The sequence below is a fragment of the Uloborus diversus genome, chromosome 4 (genome assembly GCF_026930045.1).
Source record: "Uloborus diversus isolate 005 chromosome 4, Udiv.v.3.1, whole genome shotgun sequence".
Classification (NCBI taxonomy): Eukaryota; Metazoa; Arthropoda; class Arachnida; order Araneae; family Uloboridae; genus Uloborus; species Uloborus diversus.
In genome coordinates this window covers 47681508-47697606 of record NC_072734.1, presented here as the reverse complement: position 1 = coordinate 47697606, position 16099 = coordinate 47681508, and the positions used below count along the sequence as shown (strand labels likewise).

The following is a 16099-nucleotide window of genomic DNA, read 5'->3' as shown; positions in this document are numbered from 1 at the left end:
TCTTTTGATTCCATAATTTCTTTAAGCTGAAGAACAAGTCTAAAGCATTATCGTTCACTTTTGGATTTACTTTTGTCAGTGATACGAAATGCAGAAAAACATGCAAAAGCCTTTAATAAAACGCGTGCTACTCGGAAATTATGAGAACAACAAAAGATAGAAAACATATTGACAATATTGCGTGTATCTAAGTTTTGCCCTCATCACAATGGCGGCCACGAAGCTTGCGGGTGATTGTGGGTAATCGAGGATGGTTGGTCAGCGAGGATCACGTGATCGCGTGTCGCCTCATTACAAAAGTTGTGCTATTGCCAGATGCGTGAGCAGATGCTCAATTTTTAGTTTATTTGCTTATGTTGCGTACAAACGCGTGCATTGGTTTTGTTCAGATTTTTTTTCTTCTGTCGAATAAATCACAAAAATTTACTCTTTTTTATCCTGCGTGATTTTCATACTATCGTAGAATGTTATCCCTCGCAGAATACTAACGTTTAAGAAGGACTTACATCGGCTAAGTAAATAAAGAAACAGCATCAGTTGTTGCAAAAAATCTGTGAGAACGACGGAAAGAGGGCAATCGTGAGTGATTATCTGCCTAAAAACTAATTTCTTTATCGATTTTATAAAAATCAAAGCATGCCTCACACACGCTGCTTTCTGGAATAGAGTACAGGGTTTGTAAGATTGGGCAGTGTTGCTTTTCCTAAAGATAATTACATAGTATAAAATTTCCCATCGTTGGCAAAGTTTTTTTTTTTTTTTTTTCGTTGTTTTTTCCCCCGATATAGAATCAAAATGTATGATTTGGCATTTTAAGTAATAGGAAGCAAGTTTTAATCCATTTAATTTTTTTTAAGTTTAGTTAATTCATTTTAGTATGACACAATTGCGCAAATACATTCAGAAAAAAACAGGAGTTATGTGATTGTAACTGCAACTACCCATCAGAAAAAGTGACTTAAATTTTATTTCTAGGTCCATCTCTTCTAAAAGAAAATACATGATAGAAAGCTGACGGTTTCTAAATGTGATTACACTGTAACAACGATTCAGAAACGTTCCTGGAAAATAATGGGCGCCATTTTCTGATAGAAACATATCTTGCAAAAATTAGGAACCTTCCTGAAATTATCTTGGTTCTTTATAACATGTTTTACCCCTATGCAATGTTTTATTGTCATTTGTAAATTGGAACTATTTTTTAAAAAAATCTAAAAAAGTGAAATCTGGATCAAATACATGGAGGCGTAAAACTTTAAATCGCAGTTTTTTGGTTTGACCTCAGCTGCAGATGCGACTTTTGCGCTTAGCACGGCAGTATTGCACACATGGCCAAAGCTAAGACAGAATTGCAACTAAGAATAAAGAATTTTACTCATCTGCAGATCTTGCAATACTACTTAGTCCGAGGACTTATTCGCTCCCTTTGGGAGCTTAATTAGTCTGAACGGGTCGCAGTCGAACAGAAGTTGATACACTTTATAAATTCTTTAAACTGGGAGCTAAAAATATTTCTCACAACAGTGAAAAGTGTGCATTCGTGCAATTCGTAGTAATTCCGGAAACTTTTTCACAATGATACTTGATTTTTCCAGGAAATGGATAAAAACTATTGAAATCCCGAAACGTAACACGGAAATACTCAGTAACGTTCGGAATTCTTTTACAGTGTTTGAAGTGGGGAACACTGAAGAATTTAACGAGTAAATGAAGGGAATGAGGGCAAATTTGAAAAGTTATGATAATTTACCTTTTTCAAAGTAAACTGTTTTTGGCAGCAAAATGATACCCAAAGAAAAAGAAAATGGAAAAGTTTTATTTCTTTTTTTTATGGGGCAAAGTGAAAAATGAAATATTTTTCAAATGAAATACATATTATCTATTTGTTTAATAAAAATATTTTTCCTCAAATTAATGACTAAAAAAAATTATTAAATAAAACCAAAAAACTTGACTGCGTAGAAACCAAAATAACTAAAAAGGAAAATGTATAAGCCCAGTAGTTTAGAACGTATTAATACTGAATAACTACTCCGTTGAAATAGTTTTATAACCATACACAGATAAGACAATTCATAAATTCAAAAGCAGAATAGAAGGATCAACAGTCGGAACCCATTCCTTTCTGATTCAAGGAACCCCGTAAAATTTGAATGGACCCCGGTTGATGATCCTTCTATTCTGCTTTTGAATTTATGAATTATCTTATCTGTGTACGGTTATAAAACTATTTCAACGGAGTAGTTATTCAGTAGTACTTAATACATTCTAAATTACTGGGTTTATACATTTTCCTTTTTAGTTATTTTGGTTTTTACGCAGTCGGGTTTTTTGTTTTTATTTAATAATTTTTTAATTAACTTTCATCGACTTAGTTATTATGATTATAAAACGGTATATTTCGCAACCTTGTCATTTCATTGAGAGAGTTTGTTTGTATCGTAAGGTTTATTAAGTAAGTTGAGGTGGTCTAAACTACTGATAATTAGTCCATCTAGGGACCTAAATCGGCTTAAAGCTACATGTGCTTGACCTTCGGCAAAAATGCGCGAACTTAAGTCAACCACAGCACAGCTATATAAACAGCCTGTATAACTCATGATGACGCGAAATCGGAAACGTCCGACCCCCCCCCCCCCCCCCCCCCCCGTCAATCAAATCTTCCTTGCAAAACTAAAAAAGCCTTTCAAGAAAGTACACGTCGCGAAACTCAGTCCTTTGAATCAAAGCAAAAACAATTGCAACATGTTAGAGATGAAAATCGAATTAGTAGACTTTCTTTCTTTTATGATGGTTATTGCACGGGTTTATTTTGATGAGGACTACAATCTGAGTGTCTTGCCTTCGTTACGCATGATATATTTTTTATTACAGTACAGAATACATATAAAGAACACATGAAAGAATTTACATCAGAAAGAGAGGAAAGTACATCCGGAGCGAGGGTGTCTTGACCCACCGCCTCAAATGGGAGAAGCAATCGCTTAGATCACTCGGCCATTAAGACCCCAATTAGTAGACTTAGTTAACAAAAAAATTCAGGCAGCGAAAACTACCTGCATTTGTCACACGCAGATAGTGTGCGACACAGTGTGCAACACCCAACGTGCGCCGATCCCGAACTGACAAAATGGCAACCGGTTTTTGAAATGGTACTTTTGATTACTGTCATGTGTTTAGTGACACTCCCAAGGTTAAGACAAATCGATTGACGTAAGAATTACCAAAATTGGCCAAGGCTTTTAGCCTGTAGAACGCCACATAGAAACGGACATACATGCATAGACTGATAAACACATTACCCTCCTTTGCGTAGCGCACGCGCAGTCGGGTAATAAACGAATGAAAATATAAATAAATAAATAATCACATAATAAACGAATTAATAAATACATTTAATTAATGTACGAGAAAAAATAAATGGTTGAATTAAAAAAATAAATGATTGAATAAATTATGGAATGAGTAAATAAATAAGTGAATTAACTAATTACGGAATGTAAGTGAATTAATTAATTAATAAATTGCTTTTTTAACGTTGTTTTTCTTACTTTAAAATACGTAAGTGGTTTACTAAAGGAAAGAAGTTCATAAACTATTTCACTTCGCCCCGCATGCACTTAAAAAATTCGAATGAAACATTTAAAATCAAATCATGCCAAATGTTAAGTAAATACTTCCCTGTGCTAGTATCAGTAAATCTAAATTAATACTTAAAATGTTAACTGAGAAAACCTTATCAGTTTGTATTAACAAAAATTATTTTTCATTACAAAATTTACAATATGTGTATCAAATTTGGAATATGATTTGTATTATTACTTTGCTTGATCTTCAGACCGATTCCGTTTTGACTAGAATCAGTTATTTGGTTAAGAACACAGTTCGATACATATATTGTTCGACAGGCGACACTAAATATTTTGTCATTTAACTTTGTCTCAGCATTTACTATTTAACTTTGCCTCACACTTTACCCCACATACTTGTAATAAATACCGGAAGTAACAGTAACAAAAACAAAGCTATAAATGCACAAATATGCAATAAAATTGCAGACAGTGAGTTTATTTAATTCTAAACGAACTACTTGAAATCCTTTGTAACTCCGTCACCTTATAGACAATAGTTTGACATGAAAACTGTCACGTAAAATACTTTTAATGAATAGTACGGGAATGTGGGGCAAAGTGAAATAGTTAAGATAACTTACTTTTATCAAAATTAACATGTCGGAAATTTTTTCTGAAAATTACGATGCATAGAGAAAGAACAATAAATTACAAAGTAAAACTTGCATTGAAATATTAGTTTTTATTTTTGTCAGCAAATTTGTATCCTCCAAAAAAAAGGTGAAATGTTTTCACTTCTTTTTACCCGACAGCGCGTGTGCGACGCAAAGGAGGGTAATGTGTTAATAAGTCTATGTATGTATGTTTTTACCCGCGTGCGCGACGTAAAAGAGGATAAGAAGGTGGTAATTCTTATGTCAATCGATTTGTCATAACCTTGGGAATGTCATTAATCACATGACAGTAATCAAAACTCACTATATTAACAACCAATTGCCATTTTGTCAGTTCAGGATCTTGTCGCACGCTACTTGCGTGTAACACAGCGTGCGACAAATGCAGGTAGCTTTTACTGTCTGAATTTTTTGTTTACTAAGTCTACTAATTGGATCCTCAGTGGCCGAGAGGTATAGGCGATTGCTTCTCCCACTTGAGGCGGTGGGTCAAGACACCCTCGCTCCGGATGTACTTTCTTCTCTTTCTGATGCAAATTCTTTCATGTTTTCTTTATATGTATTCTGTACTGTAATAAAAAATATATCATGCGTAACGAAGGCAAGTCACTCAGATTGTAGTCCTCATCAAAATAAACCCGTGCAATAAGCACCAAAAGAAATAAAGACTACTGATTCGATTTTCATCTCTAACATGTTGCAGTTGTTTTTGTCGTGATTCAGGGGACTGAGTTTCATGACGTGTACTTTCTTGAAAGGCATTTTAGTTTTGCGAGAAAGATTTGACTGACGACGTTTCCTTGCTCGCGTCATCATGAGTTATACAGGCTGTTCATATAGCTGGGCTGTGGTGGACTTAAGTTCGCACTTTTTTGCTGAAGGTCAAGCCCATGTAGCTTTAAGCCGAGTTAGGTCCCCAGAGGGACTAATTATCAGTAGTTTAGACCACCGCAAGTTACTTAATAAACCTCACGAAGCTAACTCCCTCAATGAAATGACAAGATTGCGAAATGTACCGTATCATAATCACAATAACTAAGTCATTAAAAATTAACTAAAAAGTGTAAAATGAAAAATTATTAAATAAAAACAAAAAAAAATCCGACTGCGTAAAAACCAAAAAAAAAAAAAAAACTAAAAAGAAAAAAAAAATAAAAAGAAAAATGTATATGCTCAGTAGTTTAGAATGTTATTAAGTACTACTGAATAACTACACCATTGAAATAGTTTTATAATCGTACACACATAAGACAAATCATAAATTCAAAAGCATCATAGAAGCATCAACAGTCGGGGTCCATTGAAATTGTACGGGTTTCCTTGATTCAGAAAGGAATGGTCCCCGACTGTTGATCTTTCTATTCTGCTTTTGAATTTATGATTTGTCTCACCTGTGTACGATTATAAAACTGTTTCAATGGTGTAGTTATTCAGTAGTACTTAATAACATTCTAAACTACTGGGCTTATACTTTTTTTTTTTTGGTTTTTACACAGTCGGGTTTTTTTGTTTTTATTTAATATTTTTTTTATTTCCATGATTGAAAGTGAAAAATAAAATTTACTTCTAATGAAATATTTCCTATTCAATTATAAAAGATATTTTTGATCAAATAAATGAATAAATAAAAGAATGAATAAATGAATGAAAAGTAAATGAAACAATAAACAAATAAATAAATAAATTAACAAATGAGAAAAATAAATCAGTTAGAAAAATAGTGAATGAATAAGAAAAGATGTGAATGAATGAATAAATAAGGGCATTATGTATAATGAAGGAATGTAAATGAAATAATTAATACATGAATACATGAGTGTTTTTATAAAAGATTGAAGAAGTAAATGAAATGAACTATATTTCACTTTGCCCCACATGCCCTTGACTAACTACACAAAGTATTAAAATTGCAAATAAGCTTAATATTAAATAAATAAATACTGCGCTAAATATTAGTAGGTCTCAATTAATATTTAAATGTTAATAACACGAAAGTTTTTTTTTTTTTTTTTTTGAAAATTGCTAGTATTATCATATTCTTTGATTTTCAGAGGTAATTTTTTCTTGACTGGTGTAGACTACATGTGTTACCACATAGTTAAAATATGATTAACTAGCTATCGCTGAAATCAGAGTAAATATTTCACCACTTCGCTTTGCCCAGCTATTTCGCGTTGCCCCACACTCCTCTAATTGCAATGAAAATTTCGAGATTTTACTTTGAAGTTATAAAAAGAGATGATTCGGTAGCGGCACCTGTTTCATCAATTTCTATACGTTAAAAAAGAGCGCCTTGCATTTTACAGAGGAGATGCCTGTAGTTTTTATAACCAAATTCATTTTTTAAGAAAATAAATACGAATAGATTTACGAAAAATAAATACGACTAGTTTCAAATAAGAATAGACTTTTAAAAGCGCTTGTTAGTAGTCTAGAAAAAGTGAAGATTGTTCACAATGGCTGAAATCTCTATTATTTTAATCAATCTATTTATTCGAATTTTGTTTACGCTTAACAAGTATTTTTAAAGAAAATTTAATGTTGAAAAAGCATTTTTCAAATTTCTTTTTCAAAAACACTTTGGACTCAAAAAAGGGGTAAAAAACAAGTTTTAAGGACTATTTAAGGATTATTTGAGTTTTTAAACATAAAAGAATGGAAAGTATCAAACAAATTTAAACTTAAACCAGTAAAAGAAACTCAAAGTGATTTTTTTTTTCAATGGTACAGTCAAAAGGTAATCTTTTACATTATCTTTGCACATTTTCCAAATCTTTACATACTTTTTCACATTTTGTCATTATTTTACCTCTTTATACTCAATGGAAGTCATAACTATCAACTATCAAAGGGACCTCTGACCCTCAAACTATGAAGGACTACGTGCCAGACGCCTTGCCTTCAAGTCATAACTAACAATACTTTTTTAATTTGTTTGCACACGCCAAGCAAGTTGTTTGAAATTCAGAATGAACCTTCCGGTTTCGAAAACATATACAGGTATACCTCGTATAACACGGTTAATTCGTTCCGTGTGGTAACAAAACCGTGTTATACGAGACTTTTTTATAAACAACTTTTTTACTTATTTTTTAAAATAATTAATCATGTACACAGTAAAAATCAGGTCAATATGTATCGTGTTGTATCGAAATCGTGTTTCGTGTTACATTGAAACCGTATCGTACGTGACTTAGAAATAATGTGAATCAAAGGATGTTATATCGAAACCAAGTCTTAAGATGCAAATTTTATAGTCGCTAAAATTTCAGTTAAATAGAACATACAAACGAAAACTGGCAAACAAAACACACAACGGCCCACTGATCCAAAATTAAAGTTGCTATAAACGATACAACTTAATTATTTTACATACTTCAAATTAAAACTATGACGAACAACAAGAAAAAAACATCATTAAATTTCTTGACTAAGAACAAAGCACATTCTATCAGAAAAAAATCTGAGCTTTTCTACAGCAATCAAGTTTGTCTGAGCAAAAACAACGAAACAAAATCTTCTTTACTAATAATAACGCTGAAAGTCTGGATCTCTGTCTCTCTGAATCTCTGTCTGGATGTCTGTTACGCTCATAGCGCCTAGACCGTTTTGTCGATTTTCATGAAGTTTGGCACAAAATATGTTCGTAGCAAGGAGTGAGCACCTAGAAGCGATTTTTCGAAAATTCGATTTTCTTCTTTTCCTATTCCAATTTTAAGCCCACTTTACCGAGCGAATTACCAACATAGACGAGTAAATTACCATAACATGGGCGAGCAAATTAACATGGCATATTGGCGAGAAATTCGTCATCCATTATTTGTAAATATACAAGCGAAACAAATGACCATTTAATTTTTTACTACGGGCAAAGCCGTTCGGGTACCACAAGTATAAAATAAAATAAGTAGAATTATTCCATTAATTTTATTTCATACTTTGTTTCGACTACTTTTTTTTATTTATCGTTTGCAAATTTAGCTTAGTTTAATCCTATTGTTATATTCTTACACTGCATTGGAAACGAAATAGTTTTAATCGTTTTGTTTTTAGAACTCTGATGAGAAAAATAAAGTACATAAAAGTTAGTAATTAGTGTTATAAGAGAAACTAAACTTTCGAGTCGAAGAAAATTTCGAATAAGTTTCATACAAATGAATTAAAAACTTATTAGAGTTATTATCATAAATTTTTTAACTGTGTATAAGAAAAAATGAAATTCCATCTTTTAAATTTCATGTTATATCAAAACCGTGAAGCATTAAATTCAAGTTTCGTACCGTGTAATATCGAAACTGTGCTATAGTAATCGCAAATTACGTACCGTGCAATATCGAAACCCTTGTTGTACAAGTACCGTGTTATTCGAGGGAGGCCTGTATATTTTTAGAATTTAGGGGAAGGTTTTTTAAGTTCAGATTACAGTTCGTATCGCAGAAAAGTGCTTCCAAGATTCAGAATAATCTTTCATAAATCTCATGTTTCATGGCTATAAAAATGAAAAAAAATATCAGGACCCCCCCCCTCCCCCCATTTTAAACAAATTGTTAGCCAAAACGAAACAAAGACTCAAGAACATCTTAAAACGATACAGCAAATTGAAACAATTTTTTTTTTTTTTTTTTTTGTATTTTTCAAATCTGAAACTCATATGATCACCCAAAATTATATTTCACTTTTCAGTTAAAGGGCTGTCCATAGGCAATACCACACTTTTTTTTCAACATTTTCAAGCCCCTCCTCCCTTTGACACAAAGGGTCACACTTCGCCTTATCCCCGTCCTGTGCCCTTGTCACATGTCAAGCTATTTTTCAGAAACGTAGTCTTGCAAAAAAAAAAGCATGACGTCACCCTTCTTGTTACCCTTTCCCTCACCTTTGTCACAAACTGTCACAATTCCTCAAACCCCCTCTTCCCCTCAAAGTTCATGACATCATGTATGAACTAGCCCTAAGATACAATTTCATCACTAGTTTTATAGAAACGCTATGGCAAATTTATATCAAGTTAAAAAGTACGTTTACTTATTAGATTGCTTTTTGTTTTAGGCCGTGGTGACCTTGGCGGTATTGACAGTGAAACTTTTGATTTTAGCCAATTGGAAGAATACATTAATGACGACAGCGAAAGCAACATGTAAGTTAACATTTCTACTGATTTTTTAGAATTAATCGTGTTTCTATGCTAATAATTTTATTGAATTTTCCACATTTGAGACACTTAAAAATTCAATTTTTTGACCCTCAACTAGTGATATATTTTTTAATTAATCTTATTTCTGTGTCAGTAGTTTTATTATTAAATTTTCCACATTTGAACGATTTAACCGTTCAACTTTTTAACCCTTAACTGGGGAGAGGCACTAGGTCAAGGACGGTAACTTACTGCTCAGTTAAAAAGATGTTTACTAATTCTGAAAAAAGATTTATCTATAAAAAATATTAATGACTGTGTGAAAATATCAGTATTAAACCCTCAATTCAGACACTGCTTTTTTTTTTTTTGCTTTTTACTTCTTTTTACAAAAACTGAAGTATTGTATTCGCGAAAAAAATTACACTCAAAAATCGACCTTAATTTCCATTTTACTCACCCCCGAATGAATGTTGAGTTTTTTTTTTTTTTTTTCGACTCGACCACACGTGGGTAAGTGCTTAAAAACGTATAGACCAGCGAAATATCCGATTTGACGATTCCCAAGTTAAATACTACGAGTTTTCTCGTGACGTTTGTATGCATATGTCGCATAACTCAAGAGCGGTATATCCAAGAAAGTTGAAATTTGGTACGTAGACTCCTAGTGGGTCTACGTAGTCTAGTTGTGCACCTTTAGTAACTGGAGACTCCAGCTCGGTCACTTTCCTATGCCGGGCTAATGAGTGCTAATAAGCACGAAACTGCAGTCCTCGGCTGGAAATGACTGAGCTGGCGGTGTATTTCATGCATGTTATTTTATTTAAAATTAAAATCTGATATTTATATTTTTACTAATGTCGATATTCACTAGTGCCAACCTGTGGCTTTTTTTTTTACGGAAGAAGGAAGGGCAGGCAGAGGATGGGATCCCAAAGGCTGGGAGCAACTGGGGTAGACCTACCAATAAATGAAAACTTAAGAACAAATTCCTTTTCCAAAATTCGCAACGTTGTTGAAAATTAGCATTTGGCACAAAACCAGTCAAAACATTTTGATTGATATGCGTCATTTGTTTTTAAACAATTGAAGAACTATTACGAATCTGCGTCGGGTGTTTTGATGGGCTGAAATGAAAAAAAAAATGTACAAATGCAGTGAGAATCAACATTCCCAACCAGTGGACAAAGATAGCCTGTTCTAGTCTTTTCTTTTTTGGAAATGCTGTAGAAAGAAGTCACTGCACATTAATCTCAGAAAATTCTTTTGAAACTTTGTTTGAAAAAAATAAAATACAGTCGATCCCGCTTATTAGAATATCGGTTAAAAGAATATCCCGCTTAATATAATACATTTTCAATGCATCAAACCAATGTAATGCACTGTTTTGAGCCCGGTTAATGGAATATCCCGCTTATTAAAATATTTTTTCATGAAAAAATGGCTACAGTCAAGTGCCTATACTTGGGACAGTACCTCAACTTGGGACATATTTCCGAATTTAGTTTTGAGGGCTGGTACACCTGTTGGTATTTCACCAGTAAGAAATAAATGGTGTTACAGAATAAGTTATTTTATGAGGCTATCTGAGTTGAAATTTGTTGTATCAGTTTCATGGATAATTTCTATGATTTTGAAAATTTCGAAAAAATGTACGATTTTTAAGAAAGGAAACTACTTTGATTACCTACGCTAATTGAGCAGCATTAGTTTGATTTTTTTTTCACAATTCATCTCGGCTATGCACTTGTGCTTTATTTGGCCAAATTCATTTCCACCCAACTAATTTAATTGAACTCATTTATGCATAAATTTGAGAAATTGCAAATATGCTTAAAACTTGGGACGCTGTTCCAAGTTAGGATGCTAAGATATAAAAAGTGTCCATAAGAAATATCGAGGAAATAAAGTGTATAATTGTATTAAAACAAGATCGTACAGATACAAAATTTTATAAATTGAAGGCTATTCTGATGACAATAAATGTGTCATACCATTTCAAGACAGAACAGATGTCATTGTTAAAAAAAAAATCAATCGATTGATGAGCAAAAGATGCTTTGCCAAAATATTACATACATTAGCTCTACTAATGAAAATGAGTCTCAATTAAAGTATAGATGAGGCTAATTTGTTTGTCGTGAATTTCACGTATTATAAAGGAATAAAAATGAATGAAAAGATGTGAAATAAGGAACATGGAGAGCTAAAAATAAGCTGTGTTAATAATTATTTAGGTTCAATAATTACTTTTATACTTTCAAATATAGAGGGAAAAATTACATTCAAAAGAATTAAAACGGCTGGGGAGACATTCAATGTTTTCAGGGGCAAGTGTACATTCTGAAATCATTGAAAGTTTTCAAGATTATATTATATCATTCTAATCATATTTCTTTCTTTGTTGGGTTGTAAAAAAAACTTCTTTAAAATGATAGTTGGTGTCTCAAACTATTATCTAATGCTGAATATATGAAAGAAAGATCAAAGTAATAAATATCTCAAGTTAGGAAGGAGGGTGTTCAACTTGGGACAATGAACTTTTTTTTTTGTCAAAGCGACATACCTACACATCTATACCTTGTCTTGAGGTGAAGTACTAAAGCACATCCTAAAAATAGAATGCTCCGTTCGAACGGAAAACATAGGATTAATATGGTACTAAAGGTAAAAGTTCAAAACTGTCCAAAGTATGGGGCATTGACTGTATTCCATTCAGCGGATTCTACTTTAAAATAAAAATGAAAGCTTTACATTCACGGGAGGGAGGGGAGAAGGGCAGGAGGTACTCACTGGTCTTCTAGTATAATTAGAATTTAAAAAATATATTTTGCAATAAAATTGAAATTTAAATCGGTTCATAAAAAACATAAATTATGTTTACGAGTGCATTATTTTACGCTTAAAGTTACATTTGTGATTGGTATTAATAAAATGTCTCACATTTACGAATCATATTAAATGCTTAAGTTATATAGCCGAAACGAACAAGCAACGAATCAAACACTAACAAGAATAAGAAAACACTGAACGATCAAATAAATATAATCGAAACACTCATTCCACTTTTCTATAAAATTGAAACAGAAGCTGAATAAATTGCATATTCGAATTGTCCGTATAATAACCTACAAGAAAGTCAAAAACACAACAATACACGAACTTTTTCCACAGAAAAGAGTACTTGATGAATCGATATTTAATCGCATTAAATACCTGTCTTTTAGCTATTTCCATGACGCCCTGGTTTCGTCCAGCGACTTGAAACTAGCGGAAAGTGCAGAAAAATCGTTATATGTCCGAATCAACAGTCAAAGCCTGCCGAAAGACAGCATCCACGCTGCGGCCGAGGGACCGGAAGGGCACGGCCACAGCATCGCCGCCGCTTGCGTCGCGCAGACCGCCATCGATTCCGTCCATTCGCCTACCACGGTTCCACAGCAGAAGGGTTACAACAGACATACCCGAAATAATTCCACCGATGTCAGTTCAACCTTCACCAAACCGTAAGTGATATTTTCGTTGATTCATTAGTTTAGAATTTAGTTACTTATCTATCAAGAAAATAGTGATTTTTTTTTCTCCCATTGAATATTTCATTTTCATCCGTTAAGGCACGCTGCTACCTAGCTAAATGAAAGTTGTTTTATCTTTGTAACTTCTGATTTTTTTTTTTCATTTTATGGTTTAACTTAATTGAAATCACATCGCTTCTTACTGTATGTAACCATTTACAATCTTTGATTTAACTCCAGTGATTCTTTTTCATTGCATTGCTCAACTTAATTGAAAACAAAATCACTTCTTATCTGCGTGAAACAGTTAATATTTTATAATTTCATGATTCCTTTTAATCGTATTGTTTAACTTTCTCAGAAGCACATTACATTACATTCCTCCCCAGGGTCTCCGTACCTACCACAGATGTGGTTTACTTTTTATATCATTCGGGGGGGGGGGGCTCCATAGCATATAAGGCGTTGGGACATCCCCCTTGGGGGAAGGTGAGGGGCACCCTTGTTAACTGTTTTTTTTGTTGTTGTTGTTGGAGGTACAATGCTGGCCATTGAAATTTGGCCCCCCCCCCCCCCGAACAAAAATTTCTGGATCCGTTCCTGGTAGCTGGTGACGTCCGTCGAAATTTCTTGAGAAGTCTCTGCTGTCTGCAGTCTATTTTGGAATTTTTTTTTCTTTAATTGGGTAAAAAAATCTTTTTTTTTTTTTGCTTGAATCTGCCAAATTTAAAGTAGAAAAATACAGTTCTGAATTGTTGGGATGTACCAATGAAGTGTCACTGCAACGTCACAAAGTGACGTTGCTTCCCATATTACAACTGCATCTGCGGTCAGTTGACGACGGCAGCTTGACGATGTCACGACTCACGAAACAATCACACCACCGGGCAGCCATTTCGCGTTTGCTGTGAGACGTCACGATTCAATTTCTTTGAGATTGTGACAATTGCGACTCGCAGTAAAATTATTGTAACTTTGAGGTGACTATTACGGTTTTGCCGCTATCGCAATAAGTGCGAATTGACGACTACTACTTTCAGTGTTTTGGACATAAAAACACAAGCGATCTCTTATTAATAGTTTGTTTTAACTTTTTTAACCATTATATTTCGTTACTACATAAGTATTTCTAAGTGTCTAATTTGAAAAAAAAAAAAAAAAAAAAAAACGCAACCAGATAGTGTCTATCAATAATTCTTGACATTATTTAGTTTACTTCTTTGGAATAGTCTTGAAGTTTCCTATTTTTATTTCCCTTTGTGCTACTATTGTTCCAATTTCAAGTAAAATGCCTATATATTTGAAATTTAAAGTTTAATAAATTGCATGTAATTCTTTATTTGAGAATTTTTATTTATTTTAGCATCTAGTTGTTGTTACTATGCTAAATAAACAAAAATAAATTGTTTCTCTAAAATTCATAAACTTCCATGCAAAATAATACGAAGACCATATTGTTCGCCAGTGTTTTAGGTGCTTTCATCACACGGAAGCCATGTTAAAAGGCACTTAGAACCGCCAACATTTAAGATCTTAGGTTAATTCACGAGGATTCTTTTATTTATTTATCTTTGACCAATCTCATTTCACTTTTTTTTTTTTTTTTTACAAATAGTTGAATTTTAATGTATTCCTCTGCGCAAACGCTATTCAGTTATTTTAAACAATTCACATTTAGCAGAGAAGAAGTAAGATTTAGTAGAGCAATTATCAGCTGTGCATACCTTTAGCGTATACAAGATGAGTCCTCTGTTTTAACAAACACGAAAATACTCTTATCTCTTACGAAACAGTTGCCAATAACAAAGAAAAATCCAATATTGATTGTTTTTTTAAATGAAGACTGGATGCTGCGCATCATATTCTGCAGATTAAATGTATTTTAAAAATTCTTCGGTAAGTAGCTTTTGAATCGTTTTGCGCATCGAAGTTTGAATTATGTATGGGAAAACGTTGGAGATGATTCAGAAATTTTGCACTTCGTGCAGCAAAATATGCTCTTAAGTGCAAAAGGTACACTGGTGGACAATTGCTAAGGACGGATTCCAATGGTCTATATAGAGAGTGAAAAAGTAAGTGTAATTCGATGCCAAGTGAAATAAACTAATGACAGCGCTCTAGAACATTGTAATGACGATAATTTATTGAGCTCTAAAATCCAGAAGGCGTTGAAAAGTATTCAAAGCACGAAACGGGCAGTTTAGGCTGAATACATAAAAGTGAATAAATGTAATTACCCGCCTTCAGGCGTTCCGGCGTAAGATGTCAATGTAGGATATGGCTACCATGGAGAGCGATGCAAGCTTCTGCACATCAAGTGATGCTTTACCCAACATTATCCAGCTGCTGTTGGGGTAATTTATCCCATTCTTCTGTCAGTAACGGATAAGGGTGTCCTTGCTTATTGGAGGGCGTTGTCGACCAACAAGACTGCTCCCCAAAGCATGCCAAAAATTTTTTAATATGATTCAGATCTATAGAATGGACTGGCCATCCGATGGGTTGGATATTTTGAGTGAGCTATACACCCCTGAACGGCGATTGTTCATGACATGTTACGTTGCTACCTACAAAAACGATTTTATCGCCCAAAACACCAAAGAACACGTGAACATGAATCAGTAGAACCACATTATTGTATCACAAGCCCTCATAGTCTTGTTTGGAAGCACACAAGCGACGTAGGCTATTGATCACAATCCTACCCATACCATAACACAACTTGTAGGATACTAGTCCTTTTCTTTTATGTTTGCCGGATTGAATGCTGTACCTCTAATGCCAGGTTAGTTTTCGTCCACAATTAGACAACCGACTGAACCTGCTTTAATCCTTATATATTATTTCTGTAGCCTGTTTTTGATTTCTACGCCAGATTTTCCTTAATTCCTGATCGATTTCTTTGATTTACACCTTATTTTAAAGCTTATGGTGCTGGCTACTGACGAAAAATAGACCCACGGTCGAAAAATTGTTTTTTGAGCCGAAAAAACCTGCTTTAAAGAACCAGAATGAGATTTTTGGTTAAACTTATAACTTTAACTTGCATTATGACCGACAGAGCTGAATAGCTTGATCGGCAGAGCGTACTCCTCGTAACCAGGAGATTGTGTGTTCGGCGCCCACGTCCGGACAATCTGCATCAAAAAATTAGAGAACTATCGTGTATTCCCTGAATACTTAATTAGGTGAATAACAAATATG

The 16099-nt window shown here is 33.6% G+C and overlaps 1 protein-coding gene across 1 annotated transcript in view; it reads left to right on the top strand.

The window, feature by feature from the left end:
- Positions 1 to 208: 208 nt before the first annotated feature.
- Positions 209 to 16099, top strand: part of LOC129220552 (myelin regulatory factor-like) — a 73084-nt gene continuing 57193 nt past the window's right edge. The window contains exons 1-3 of the mRNA XM_054854983.1: positions 209 to 240; positions 9279 to 9383; positions 12608 to 12886. Of these exons, the coding sequence (XP_054710958.1) occupies positions 209 to 240; positions 9279 to 9383; positions 12608 to 12886 (416 nt within the window). The remainder of the gene's footprint in view (positions 241 to 9278; positions 9384 to 12607; positions 12887 to 16099) is intronic.